Source organism: Rhipicephalus sanguineus, chromosome 4 (genome assembly GCF_013339695.2).
Source record: "Rhipicephalus sanguineus isolate Rsan-2018 chromosome 4, BIME_Rsan_1.4, whole genome shotgun sequence".
In the NCBI taxonomy this organism is placed as follows: domain Eukaryota; kingdom Metazoa; phylum Arthropoda; class Arachnida; order Ixodida; family Ixodidae; genus Rhipicephalus; species Rhipicephalus sanguineus.
The window spans coordinates 51516076-51529741 of NC_051179.1; the positions used below are offsets into that span (position 1 = coordinate 51516076).

General features: G+C 47.2%; 1 protein-coding gene across 9 annotated transcripts in view; it reads right to left on the reverse strand.

Moving 5' to 3' along the window:
* The window catches only part of LOC119389978 (uncharacterized), a 137028-nt gene extending 124443 nt beyond the window's left edge, over positions 1–12585 (reverse strand). For 5 of the 9 annotated variants that reach the window (XR_007415752.1, XM_049414613.1, XM_049414611.1 and 2 more), the window contains exon 1: positions 12391–12585. Coding sequence is in view for 4 of the 9 variants with exons in the window: in XM_049414613.1 (XP_049270570.1) it covers positions 12391–12516 (126 nt within the window). In the remaining 5 variants the exon portion in view is untranslated. Of the gene's footprint in view, positions 1–6009; positions 6185–10538; positions 10593–12390 lie in introns of all 9 variants that reach the window. The other 4 variants (XM_049414610.1, XM_049414612.1, XM_049414609.1 and 1 more) reach the window with 3 other exon arrangements.
* Positions 12586–13666: the final 1081 nt, after the last annotated feature.

The window sequence follows — 13666 nt, forward strand, 5'->3', positions numbered from 1 at the left end:
TTTTTTGTTAGGGTGTACTTATTTGGAGCTTATGAAACAATGACGGTTTCTTTTAACACAGTTCACTTTTTCTTGGTGCCCTTACAGGCAGCAGTGTCGGCCATTCTGGGCGCATTCGTGGTGTGGAACACTGTGGCAATGCTGTTCTGCTGTGGAGCCAACCTGGCTGGCCTGCGGTACCCGCCAAAGTGGGTAGTGCGGGTCGCCCTGTCACAGAATGGACAGGCCAAAGGGCTAAAAAAAGCATTTCCACTAGAACGGTATCTACATAAACCGGCCAAAAAGCGGGTCGAATTGGCTTGTACGTATGTATATTAGTAGCGCGGACGTCACACTAACATAACCCGACAAGCCTTCACCGATTACAGATTACTGAGACCAATTTATACAGTAACGTGCACGTAAGCACGCGTGATCAGGTCGAATCGGATTGATTTGGGTCGAGTCGGGTCGGGTTGAGTGAGGTTCGACGCTTACAACCGAAGAAGCAGAACAACGATCCATCGATATGTATGAGAACTTTCCGCAAGCTTCAGCTGTTATACAGTGTATAGCCTATATATGCTCGCAGAAATATTCCACTCTGCCCTGACTTTCTTTTCATGTATTAAGGCGAAAGCCTTAGATGCCTCATCAAACGCGAAAACCGTGACCGTCGGCGTTGGCCGCGGCGTCAACACGACAGTATATTTTTAAATGTGGGTATAAAACGCGGTCGTAATGGAAGGGGCGTGGTTGACTACAGCTCGTAAAACTCCAAATTGAAATGCGGTCACAGCGGTGGATCCGGAAGCTGCCAGTGGCGTAGCAGGAAAGGGGGGGGGGGAGGGGGTTCATCATACTTTATATATGTTCGTGCATGCATTTTTATGTGTGCGTGTACACATATGCAAACGAACGGACGATAAACATGCACACCATACAAACTATACAAACGCACCCATATATCGACGCAAACCTAAAATTACCCCCCCCCCCCCGCCTGCCTACGCCATTGGAAGCCGCAACAATGATGTATCAACATTTAGAGACAACTGCAAATTCATTTACTATTTCGCGCTACAAGTGACTGTGAATGACGGAGCAACGTTTCTTGTGGGTGAAAGTTTTGAAACCTAATCGTATTGTATTACTGAGCAAACATACGCCAATGAAACGGATGATAGTTGAACGTTGTTTGTCTTTGCACTTTTCTTTTCAGTTCACAGAACAGGACGCAGATGAGATCACCTTCAGAGAACAGGTAGGCACACAAACACGGTTAGTACAATGTTCTTCGCGTAATAATAATAATTATTATTGTAAGAGCATTCGATACGCTGCAAAAGTAGGCCAATGTGTGACAAATTGGATAGGAAGACAACCGTGCCATCGAAACGGCACGTCATCACTGAGGGAAGAACTGTGTGTCTAACCATATTCTTTTCTAGTTAGCCTGACGTATGCATACATAATATTGCTCACGACGTTGTTAGAGCAGTCAAAGAGAAAAACGTTGCAGTGAAAGAGAAAACATTCCGCGAATTGCCAATAATGTACAAAACGGGAATAGAAATCGTGTTTATTTTCGGCTCGCATGTCACAAGTTTGCAATTTACAAACATAGGTGACAAGGAAAAAAAGAGACTCAACGCGACTTTTGGTGCTGAACATTCTTAGGCAACTCACAAATATCTACATCAAGGTTGCTCCCCGACAGACACAGAAATTGGTGGATGTGTTCATTGGTTAGTCGGGAACGCGTTTGATTTGATAAACTTCATTCTCGAGAAAGTCTGTGAGCAGACGCATGTACTGTCGAACACTGTTTCTTCAAATTCGAAAATTTTGAGCTGTGAGGCCAGCGTAGAACTTCACGGTGTCTTTCACATCAAATGAGTCTGAGCTCATCGTTTGTGTTCAGTTAAGCCAGCTGCAACCGGTAGATATGACTACCTTAAAGGGATTCTGAAAGAATCGGATGCTATGCGAATATTTTTTGAAAATCAGAGCACCTAACTCCAAACTCGCTCTTTAAACCGGAAAATATTTGACAGTTTTTCTGTCGGAAGGAGTGCGTCCGTATCTACCCACACAACTGTTCCAGCGAGGAAGGTGACAAACAAGCCTTTACTAGCCTGCTGTTCAAAAAGGTTCAGTTCGCGGGCCGCAGTTTCCCAACCCCTGCCCTATAGTAATATTACACAGTGCCACATATAGTGCATAGTGACAGGGAGCGATCGTTAGCTCATAAGGACGCCATATATTCGTATGTCATTTATGTCTGTTTGTTGTATATGTCCGGCGTTGATGTCTCCATCCTTTGGAGTTTGGTGGTATAAGCATATTAAGAAGAGATATTTCTAATTGACAGGTGAAGCTAGTCTTGGCTTGGGGCCCGTGGATTATAATGGCTGGCTACGTTAAGGTAAGTAATTGCGCTATGATCTTCTGTTAGGTAAAGCTCTGTTCGATGGCGAGGGATTTAAGTGCCATGTGAATTCTTAAGTGCGGCTCTATACTCGTCTAATGAGAAAGTAGCAAGTTCGCCCTGCGGGCCCCACCTGCTCTAGACAAGAACTTAGTTGCGATGAGCATGATGTCACGAGTCACGTTGCAACATTGTTCTGCTTCAAACTCAATTTCTTGTAGACTATTAGAAGATGCTAAAGGCGGAGAATTTGTTTTATGTTGTCTGGTATGCTGCTTTGTATTGTGCCCTATATTCGAACCAGGCCCGTAGACAGGGGGGGAGGGGGGGGCTAGGGGCCCGGGACCTCCTCCAAATTTTGGTGGAATAGGGGTCACCAAAAATAAATAATGAACATAGGTGTTTTTTTTTTTTCAAATAGTCATGGTTTACAGCAAGTGCCCCCTCCCCCGAAAAAAATTCGTGGCTACGCGCCTGATTCGAACCTAATTTTCTCGAATAAATCGGAGGCTGCGGTCTTTGACAGCCGTAACGTGACGGCAGCGTAGGCAAGCCGTTAATTTAAACGAAAGCCACTGAAAAATAATAAAAGTAAGATGAAGTTGGTGAAGTGTGCGCTACGGTTTCCAGATATTTTCGATTGCGGCAGAAGATATTAATCCCGCCCTCTCAAGAAAATAACGAAATATTCACACAAATAAAACGGAGAATGTCATAACCAGATATCGCGGAAGTCTCGTACCTTGTCTGTCCTTGAAACGTTCACGTTTATGCCATTTGAATATAACTTGATACGCAGCTGTACTACACGACGTTGCTGTACGCGTTCTACAAGGTCTACGCGGCCACCGGGGGCAAGGCGTTCGACGATGTAGCCGTGGTCCACGAGGCGCCCGGACACCAGACGCCGGATGGTGGTCCAGCGCTGACCGGACCGCAGCAGCGCCGCTTTCCACAACCCGAGATCGACCCGGCCATCATCTACCGCGACCCGACGCCCATCATCGGCCGCACCCCGGCTATCGGTGTGTCTCCCATCGCTACGTCGCCCATGCATCCACAGATTCGCAAAGAGTTGCCCGCCTACATTATAAGCTCCATACCGCCGTCGTTCAACGAACCGGCGCAGGGTGGGCGGCTATACGCATATCCTGCGCCAATGGGTGCCGCGACAGTGTCGCCCATGCCCGCTGAATCCGGGTACCCCACGACCCAACAACGTCCGACATCCGGCGGTCCGACACACGGGGCGCCGACGCACATTGCCCAGACGACGCCTCGCGGTTCGACGTCTAGCGGGGCGACGGCGTCAAACGCATCTCGCAGTAGCGGCGCCCAAGCCCTGCTGACGCCCGCAGCGGCGAGTGGCGCGGTTTTCACGGCGTCGGCGACGCCATCTGAGTGGTCTTCCCGCGCTGGACCGATGACGCCGCAGCCTCACCAGGGCGAGTACCGCGTGGGTGTCAGGGCTGAGGCTAGTACGCAGGAGTTGCCCGCTTCACGCGTCATGAGGGCGCGCCGCCCGGTCCCGCCCCCTGAGGGCGCTCGCAGAAGGAAGAAGCGCCACTGAGATGACGCGTGCGCACACGTGCACTGTGGGAACATTATCCTCGCCACGACGTCTTCTGTTTGTTTATGTCGGCTTGCTCGACTGATTAAAGAGATTTTTTATGGACGCTAGCTTGGTGGTGGTATTATTGAAGCAATTAACAAAGTTGCTGCGCGCCTGAGTGGCAGTCCGTAGCCCGAGACGTCACTGGAGACGGCCGCTGCCCGGGCGCGCGCCACCAAGGAGCGTGGAGCTTCCAAGATTAGGCACCCAAGCAGGTACTCCTCCCAAGCCTTTCTAGTAAGGATGGGGAAAGGGAAAGAGTGGAGAGGCAGGACACGAAGCCACGACGTGAAAGGCGTCGCGGCGAGGACCCGACAAGCATGAAGTGCCGGGCGACCGCCGGTGTAAGGTAAGCATTAGTCACAAGGCAGCGTAGTTGCCGTTCGTTCACTTTCGCCTGACCGCGTGCGGGCCAGGATGAAGTCGCCGCGACGTGCGATAGTAATCCTGAAAATCACGGTAGCTAGCGTGCGAAGCTCGAGCCACCTTGAGATGATCGCAGTCTGATGACACCAGGTGTGCAGCTACACGGAACGAACGAACGAACGAACGAACGAACGAACGAACGAACGAACGAACGAACGAACGAACGAACGAACGAAATCTTTACTTCAAGGAAGTGGTGAAAGATACTTTAATTCGGGTAACTGAGCAGCATAAGGTGTAGTTGCATTTAATGACTGCTCGTATAACACCGCCAAAAAGAAAAGAAACCACGGCAAGGTTTTTGATGGTGAAGCATCAGAGGTTAAACTGCTCGAAGACCCATTAATAATTTGATTTGCCCTTTATATTTGGTCATTTCGCACTTCGTAGGCAAGGTGAGGATGCTGCGAGTGCGATTTGCTTGCGAGCCTCAAAGGAGTCATGCCTTCGGAATGTTGATAGCTTGGAACACCGTGCGTTGCGTCGTCTTCATAGTGTATCTTCCCTCTGGTTTTAGAGCAAAAGTGTATATGACTATGGGCGAACCAAAACTATGCCGTCCTATGTGCGCGAAAACTCGTAGCGCGTACCTTAGCGCCTAAAGGACATATACTCCGAAGTAACGTCGGCACTAACGTTACAGCACGGACGCCAACGTTAATGAAACGCACTGCACATATTGCGCTAATGTGCATATCACAAACAGCATTCGTTGGCTTATTTCTTTGGGGAAAAACAAAGCTCGACTACATGAATTATATGAGCATATATGTATGATTTATTACTTACATAGTTATAAGAACGGTAGCCAACACTGTGACACACTTTACGTTGGAAAAGCACCAGCCCCACAGCTGGTGTTGGGTAACCGTCACCACGACTGCTTATCTAATACATTTATTTACGATCTGTACCACATGGTTGGTGGCTGAGAGTAGTTGCTGCACGTTGTGTGCGTTAGTCTACTACATTACAATCACCGATCATAATAAACGGTATGGCTTTCTTTTGTTAAACCCACGCAAAGCGTTTAAGCATATTAATTCCAGTGATAGTCTAGCACGTAAGGTGCCGCGCTGCTGAACTCAAGAGCGCGGGATGGATTCCCGCAAAAGGTAGGCGAATTTAGATGAGTGCTAAGGGCGAAGAACACCCTTGCTTTTCGATCTAAGTGCACCACATGGTCGACATTAATCCAGAGTCCCCACAACACGGCATGCCTGATAATCATTTCGTGGTTTTCTCGCCTAAAATGTTAAATTTCCTTAATGTCTGTTTCCTTGTGCATGGGTTTCAGCTGTGGCGCATACCCGCATACCACGGACCACAGTATGCAGATATGCGCCATACGTGACGGAGGGACAGGGTTTCACGACTTGCACGACAATAGAGTACCCCACAAACATGAAATATGAACGCACAAATAGAAACAAAGCCTGTAGAACAATTCGTTCTCACCTGTATTAATATTTATATTTTCTAAATCGAGATACATATATAAGAATCACAAATCGAGATCGAGAAAAAAAAAGAAAAACGGTGTCGAGGTATGGCACGACACGCGGTTTCTACTTCGTAGTAATCGTCGACGCTCCTTGTGGTGGTGGATTCGTGTTGACGACGACGAAGGGCAGTCCCAGGTTGGCCAGCGGATTGAACACGTAGACGACGTCTGCTAACGGCGGGTTGTCCTTGAATTCCTTGTAGAAACCGAAGATGTTGTACAAGATGGCGCCCTGAAATGTGAGCTAATCGTTGGAAGGAGTAGAAAACGGCTGTAGAGGAGGGTGACGCAAAAGCTTTGTTTACGAACGGCGCGACAGAAAAGACGATAAGAATTTTAACCACAGGCTTGAGTTCGTGTTACACGATCAGTGGCTCAATCAACCGGTATTTAAGGGGTATACCCGAAACCGTGTTTTGAAGTTATGCGTGTGGTTATGCCACGACTAGAGTGACCGTCTTCATGAAAAGGCCCCTCACCAGCCTCTGAAGACACAAAAAATGAGCGCGTTATTCTCTGCTGTCGTTCCTCGTCTTTCTGGAGCACTTCGTGACGCAAGAACAGTGATTCACGTGACGTCATTGTGGTACATGCTCTCTATTGGTCCATATACGCGAAATATCAGTTGTGAATCATCTCGTGCACTGCTTTGTAATGCAGTCCGCCCACTTGTTCTTCCTTGTCTCGGATGACTATCGTGCGCGATCAACTGATTTCACTTTATTATGTGTGTTTCCGACTGCGCATTCGGAGATCACAGCGTGTAGCCGACAAGGGCGAAATCCTTGTAGGCTCCTCGCTTATTGCTGGCATTGTACACGGGCTTTTAAGGAATAAATGCCGAAGAGGTGACTTCACCTGTAGGAAGGGTAGTGAAGGCAACCCCTCCCTCGTCTTTGAACTCGAGGTGGTGCGTGAGGGGTCCTTTCAGGCATGTTGGTGGGCCAGCTGGCTCTGACTCAAAGTGAACGAATAACAGCGCGCAAAGACAAACACGTGATGGCCACACGTCCATGCATGCGTGCGCGTCGCCTTCTCGTCTTTTTCATCTGGCGCTCTTTAAGGCGAAAGCCTTAGATGACCCATCAAACGCGAAAATTGACCGTCGGCCTCGGCGGCATCAACACGAGTGATCCAAAAAGATCATAGCGCGATGACGCCACCGCGACGTGACAGATCGCCAGAACGTCTAACGTCACTGTGACGTAACATCATGATGTCATCACGCGACATCGTCGCTTGGTCAGAGGTGGGCCGATCCCGGAGGCACTGAAACCAGGCGATGTGCACAGAAAGCTTGCAATAGCTCCGATCGTTGAAGCAGTGCAGAACCACCTTAGCTGCAGAAAGATTTAGGAGGGGTGGGGGCAAGGAAGAATACATCGACTGAGACAAAAAGAGAAGATGACGGCTTTCGCCTTCGAGTATTCTTAAGCGAATGCAAAAGGGACCCTGTGAGTTATTCTTTGACTATTAGCCTAACCCTTTTCCTACCGAGCTTTTTGGCCAAGAACGATACAAAGTACCGATTTTAATTTGCCTATATTTCATTCTACGTGTCTTGAAACAAATAAAAAAATACAATTTAAAGGCGCATCACTCGCAAGATACAAGCAAAATATAGATATTTTTTGAAAATATGCAGAAGATTGCCTTCACTGCACTGCACGAAAGAAAATGCCCTAGCTTATCCAGCCTTCCGCGCTGAAAAGTTCTCTTTGAAGTTTCAAAAACAATGCGCATGGACAAAAAGCCCGTGAAATAGAAAAAAATTGGCCGCGTATCTGCGTGCTTCGCTGCAAATGTCGTCTAAAGACGATAGTCTTTGGCCGGCTGTACTACATGAGTCCTGGTCTCATTCGCGGCCACCCATGATGCTGTTGTCAAACCATTTCCGTCCTCGCATGATAAATGCAGTGGGGGTTTGTTTGAACAGATTTAATTTTACCGCATTATCACTGCTGGCATGCCATGTGTTCGTACTTCCACGACATGTCAGCAATGTTTGGGTCGCGCGCGGTACTGTATAGCATGGTAGTTTGCAAAGAAAACCGGCGGTGACCAAGGCGACCGGCGGGGACGCCGGCCAGCCCGAACAAGCGGTTTCGCCCGATGCGCTGAAGGAGAAGAAACGTCTGCACTCAACGAGTACTCTCCACAAACTCTCTTATTTATACGTCGCCTGGGTAAAAGAGGAATGCCAGAGCGGCGCCCCCTGTCATTCGTACAATGCAATACTGAACCGAAACCGAAACACAACATGAGCTTGTGCAGAGGGCACGGAGGAAGACAAGTTTCAGCGCAGTCGCATTTTCAGCGCAGCTTAAGAAACTAGGGTCTTTAAAATTGCGTACCTATGTATTTTCTATTAAAGGAACACACCACCTAATACTTACCTAATGATGTTGCGCCTCAGATATGCGTAATATTTACTTTTTGATCGACAACGTTCACAAGTAGGAACAGCCGTACCAGTTCAAGATGGGTGCGCGGTAAGCAAGTGGTTCAACTTTTGCCGGGTGGCTGAATCGAGTGACGTCGTGACGTGCCGACAAACAGAAAGATAGACCAAAATTTCTGCGTTTAAGTTCCCCAAGAAAGACTATCGTCTTAAAAAAAAAGCCTTGGAAGCGCACGTGGAGATTGTTTACTTCTATCGGCGTCCATTGCATGCCGACACGCTGAGACGTGGTCGTCGCCCGAATCCGATGATTTAGAAAAATATGCCGCTCCGTGTAGTCGCTGCCACACTCTCAGGAGAACTAAAATCCTCTATTCTACAAAATTTCGGCAAACAAGCATTTACTTAATTTTTCCTGAACGGATTTGTTGCCGGCACGCGCGCGCCGCTCGCACACAGAGAACGACGCTATTTTCTGATTCCGATTACCAGAATCCAGTCATTTCTCGACCAAAATGCATGTTTTGAGCTCATTTTAAAATTTTTTACTGCGCCATCTATTCAAGCGAAAAAGAACTCAGTAAAATGAATCGGAGTTGCTTAACCGCGAAACCGTTAAACGCTTCTTTCAGCGTGGACGAGCCCAACTCGTCTTCGGTAGGAGCGGTAAAAACCGTGTGGACGAGCTGAGCTCGTCTTCTTTAGGGAAAAGGTTAACTAGAGTAAATCATTTGCACTGCATTTTAAGCGAAACACCTTTTATCACGACAGCTAGGGGCGATGAAAGGTTACACCTTTCCTCTCAAAGCCGTGCCCATCTTCGGCGACCCTTCGCTTGCACGCCGTATATTGCGCAGAACACACTGCGTGTCTGTGTTGTTGATCTCTGAGCCACCAGGTACCGCATCAAAGCCTCCCCTATCAGAGCCATATGTACCTTTCTCAATAGACCGCTCTAATAAGGTCACTTGAATCAGGTTCCTGTCATTTTACGCCGGTCGCGTGCTTTGTCCTCCGGTACGAATGCTCAAAAGTCGACCAGGCCGGTCGCATGCGTGACGTAACAATACAATGGGTCATGTCACAAAACAGGGGCGGCTTAAAATTCGGTGTGGCGGAAACGCTGCGATCATCAGGTGTGGGCGTGTTTAAAACTTATGTTAAATTGTACACTTTAAGCAGACTATTTCGATAGGTCTGCTATTGACCACAAGGATGTGCGTTACAGCTTCAATAGAATTTTACAAGTATCGTCAGAACCTTTCCAAGGCCCCTTAACAAATAGACAAAAAAGTTTAATAAAAGAAATGAAAATATCTTGGCATTTGAATTTCCAATGATCTCAGATGGAACAAAGACATGAATACTGTGCGTAATTCTGCCAAGCAAAATCTTTTCTTTCTCAGGCGGGCTCTGAGGCTAACAACTCCAGCGGTTCATCTTCTTGCATTTAACGCAATTGTGCAGCCTTTGTTGGGTTACGCTCCTGCAATGTGGTATCCTTTCACTAAAAAAAGACATTAAAATAGAAGGTATTCAAAAGCGGAAGTTTCGATACATATATATAACAGTTTCTGGGCGGAAGTCGATGACAGCCTGACTGAACAGAGCCAATCTTCCAACATTGACCCAAAGGAATCGAGTTCTCAGATAAAAATTTTTGTTCCAGCTAATCAAGGAACACTACAGCGCAGGTATTTCCGAGATGATTTCGTTTTCAACAGGTTATGCTACAAGGCAACGGCATGCAGAGGGGTGGTTGTTTAGTAAAATGAAAGTAGAGCTATATTCTGCAGTCCCTAAGGGAGCACGACTCAATGTTGTGAAGTGACTATGGGAAGAGCAGTGGAGAGACAGAATGCAACGCTTAGATGCTGCAGAGCAGATTGATACAGATCTCCCAAAACTTGCAAAATTGATGCTCAAGTCGTTGAGCGAGTGGATTCTTGTTTTCCAAGCGCCTCCTGAGAATTGGACGTTAGAGTCAGAAAACGTTAGAAGTGCTTTAGTACACCAAATTGGCAACCTTTACAGGCAGATAGGTGTGTACCTAGATTCGAATGTAAATGCGAAAGGTAGTGGTACACGCACCATTGCGGGGTATTCTGACGGCTAATCTCCCGCACTTCAATCGTCACGAGAGATATCTTTTGAACATTGCTTGCCACTTAAAATGCTTCCTTACCTTCACTATGGCTAGACACGTGTAGTAGATGGCCAGCTGGGAAAACACACCGTTCTGTAAGCAGAGGAGAATCGGCAAGGTATGCATATCGCCATTGCTTAATTCGTATATCTTTATCAGAGGCATGTACACCTCGGCCACTGCTACAACGCTTCCGCATCTATAGTCGAATAAGCGCGCTATACCACGCAGGTATTGCCTGACGAAAGAGCGGAGGACGCTTATACCTAGCCGCAAGCACCTAGCGTGCTTTTCCCGAAAGCGCTGGTGCTGCAAGATCGTAAACTGCGACTGCTTACGGGCTGCAGCTCCTTGCATATCGAAAAAAAAAAAGGACGCGGTGAAAGTCGCATTAATGACGAGTTTTCGTTACATGGCAGGTAGCGAGCCTTATTTGTATTTTTACGAAGGGATACTTGCTAGCCAGTTAGGGAATGGGGGGGAGGGGTTATGTGTTAGACCAACCTAGTCAGAGTATTGGTTGCCTATATAGCGCTTTCTAGTAGACCGATTTAACTGCGTTTAGTGATGCTGTATTGATAGCAGTGATTTGCTACAGGCTGCTCGCTAGGCTACGAAAATGCAAGCCCTAGCGTTGCTTTGGAATAATGAATGAATGAATGAATGAATCAATCAATCAATCAATCAATCAATCAATCAATCAATCAATCAATCAATCAATCAATCAATCAATCAATCAATCAATCAATCAATCAATCAATCAAGATATGCCAGCTGTTAGCAGGCGTGCAACTTAAATACAATGTATCAGTCATTAAGCTACACAACATTGTGCATGAAACTACGCCAGGCTCAATTTTGTTTCCTGGATCGGACTTCATGGCGACCAAGTTGAGCGACGGCAATTTCAGGGATTGCGTAAGAGTAGACCTTGCGTTTGATCTCGGGGGCGAAAATCTTCAGACTTTCCACAGCCTATAGGGGTGCTAAGAAACGGTTACATTTGCTCACTTTTCTCAACCAAAACAGTCCTTTTGAAGTGACACCCTAAATAGGGCGCCACCGATTTCCACGACCAATGAACGAACATCGTCACATCGGTCAGTATCTTTCATGAACCTTTGTGATCTTAAAACAAAGCATTGTTGTGAAACATTCGTAAACAGGTTGTGTGTGTTTGCTGGAGCCGACGTATCGACCAGTGAACTTCTCTTTTTCAGGGCTGCAACTCGAAAAAGACAAGTTCACTTTCGAAATACGTTTCGGCACCAGCACACACCCTTTGTTTACACCAAACTTCCTGCCTTATTAAAAAAAAATGTTGTGGCATTCATGGTTATCTGTAGGAACGTTTCAGTTTGCTATCAGCCGTCAGCTACAAGGCGATTTTGCATCACACAAGTGGGCGCCGCCGCATTGGCCTGTTAAACGAATGTTTCCTGATTTTTGTACATCGTCACGCGAATTAATAAGGTCATGAAACGTCGAATGTGCCAAGCCAACCGCTGCGTATGCGTTTACCGTAGCACTGTTCGTTCAGGTTTTAAAGATACAAAACGGCAACGTTAAGAGCCCAATACGGTGGCCCCGAAACCCGTCCGTAAAAGAGTCGTGCCACAAAAGGTGAGCAAAAGGCCGCTCGGTAACCTAGTCACGTGTCCAGCCCTTTCAAAGAACATACACAATACATAAATGCAAATCAAGCAATTGTATATCCGCTGCGGCAGATAATAAATATAAAAGCGGGACGGAACTTAATAATAAGGGCCTTTGAAGGGAAACGAACAAACCAATAGCCTTTTTCATAAGCTACATGACAGCGACAAGAAAGCGGTACATGAGGCAATCATTCAAGCAGCGTCGAACAGCATTAAAATGCAATCGTACTTACCCGCACTGCCTGCTCTTCCTCGGCGTTGGTAGCCCCATAAACCTGGACCTGGAATGGGTTGATCCACGGTATAGTCAAGAAGTTAAACTGCGCGGAACACGCACACCGAGGGACGGAGCTGAACATGCCAGCTCACACAGAACACCACATAGGTGAACACCAAGAACGCTGTGGCGTTCAATCCAGCGACGGCTCTGATTCCGCCTAAAGAGGGCGCTGATTTCGTAGCGGACATCACTGAGCATCACAGATACGAGCACGAAGAACACCGTGGTGAAATGCGTAGTCATACAGACAAGTCTCTTGGGCACAGCGCGTGAACAAACTATTCTGCACAAAGAGCGGCCTAGCTTATCTGCCAAACTAAGCACTCTTGCAAAGAGCGTGACGCCTCCCGATAATTATTTTTCCGCAGAAAGCTTTTAAGACCGATTGTACACACAGTGGAAATATTAAGAATACAGTGATTACTATTTTCGCTATTTACCTCCGAGATAGTCTTTTTTACAGCGAAGGTGTCTTAGTCTACCCTGCTCCGCCGTCGTCGTGGTAGTAGGAGGAGGCGTCACGCAGGTCACGTGGCCTGAGAGACGAGAGTGAGGATCGACATAAATGAGGAAAAGACTGCGCCTCGCCAAGAGTGGCGAGATAGATGCTTCCTTGAAATGGAAGAATATGAGGAGCGTCCTATTTGCTGTGGAAGCCATGTAAGGCTCTCCATACGTGAGCGAGCTTAAGCTATGGGGCAGGTAGAGGTCTTAGCCTTCATGGGCTCTCCGAACCGTTTGTGACGTCATAGGCGGGACGCCACAGATGGGAGTTCTCAAGAGCCGCAAGAGACACTGAGGGGCCTTTTATGATGCGATATTACGCGGGCCCCCTGTCGCATTCAGAGCAAGAGGATTTATCTCGAATAGTAGTGACCGTATTTTCTGCAGATCGCGAAACTTTTTCTTATCGCGCTATTCGAGAACATATTCCTTTTTCATGTGTCTCAGTGTATATATTACTTTCATTTTCGCGCCATTACATTTTCGATCAATATATCATCAAGCCCAAGCATCGGCAAATGCTTAAAGCGTTGCTATGCACACTAAAGCGCGTGCGAACAATGCACGTCTAAGAGGATAGTCATCTGTCTATAGACAACTTACGTGCTGAGCTAAGAAGTTCGATGCGCTTATGTGGGTTACGAAGCAGAACAGTACCGTTCCCGTGTTCAGCATCAGGAAATTGCGGAGCTTCTCCACCACTTCAGCCTGCGAACAAATGCACC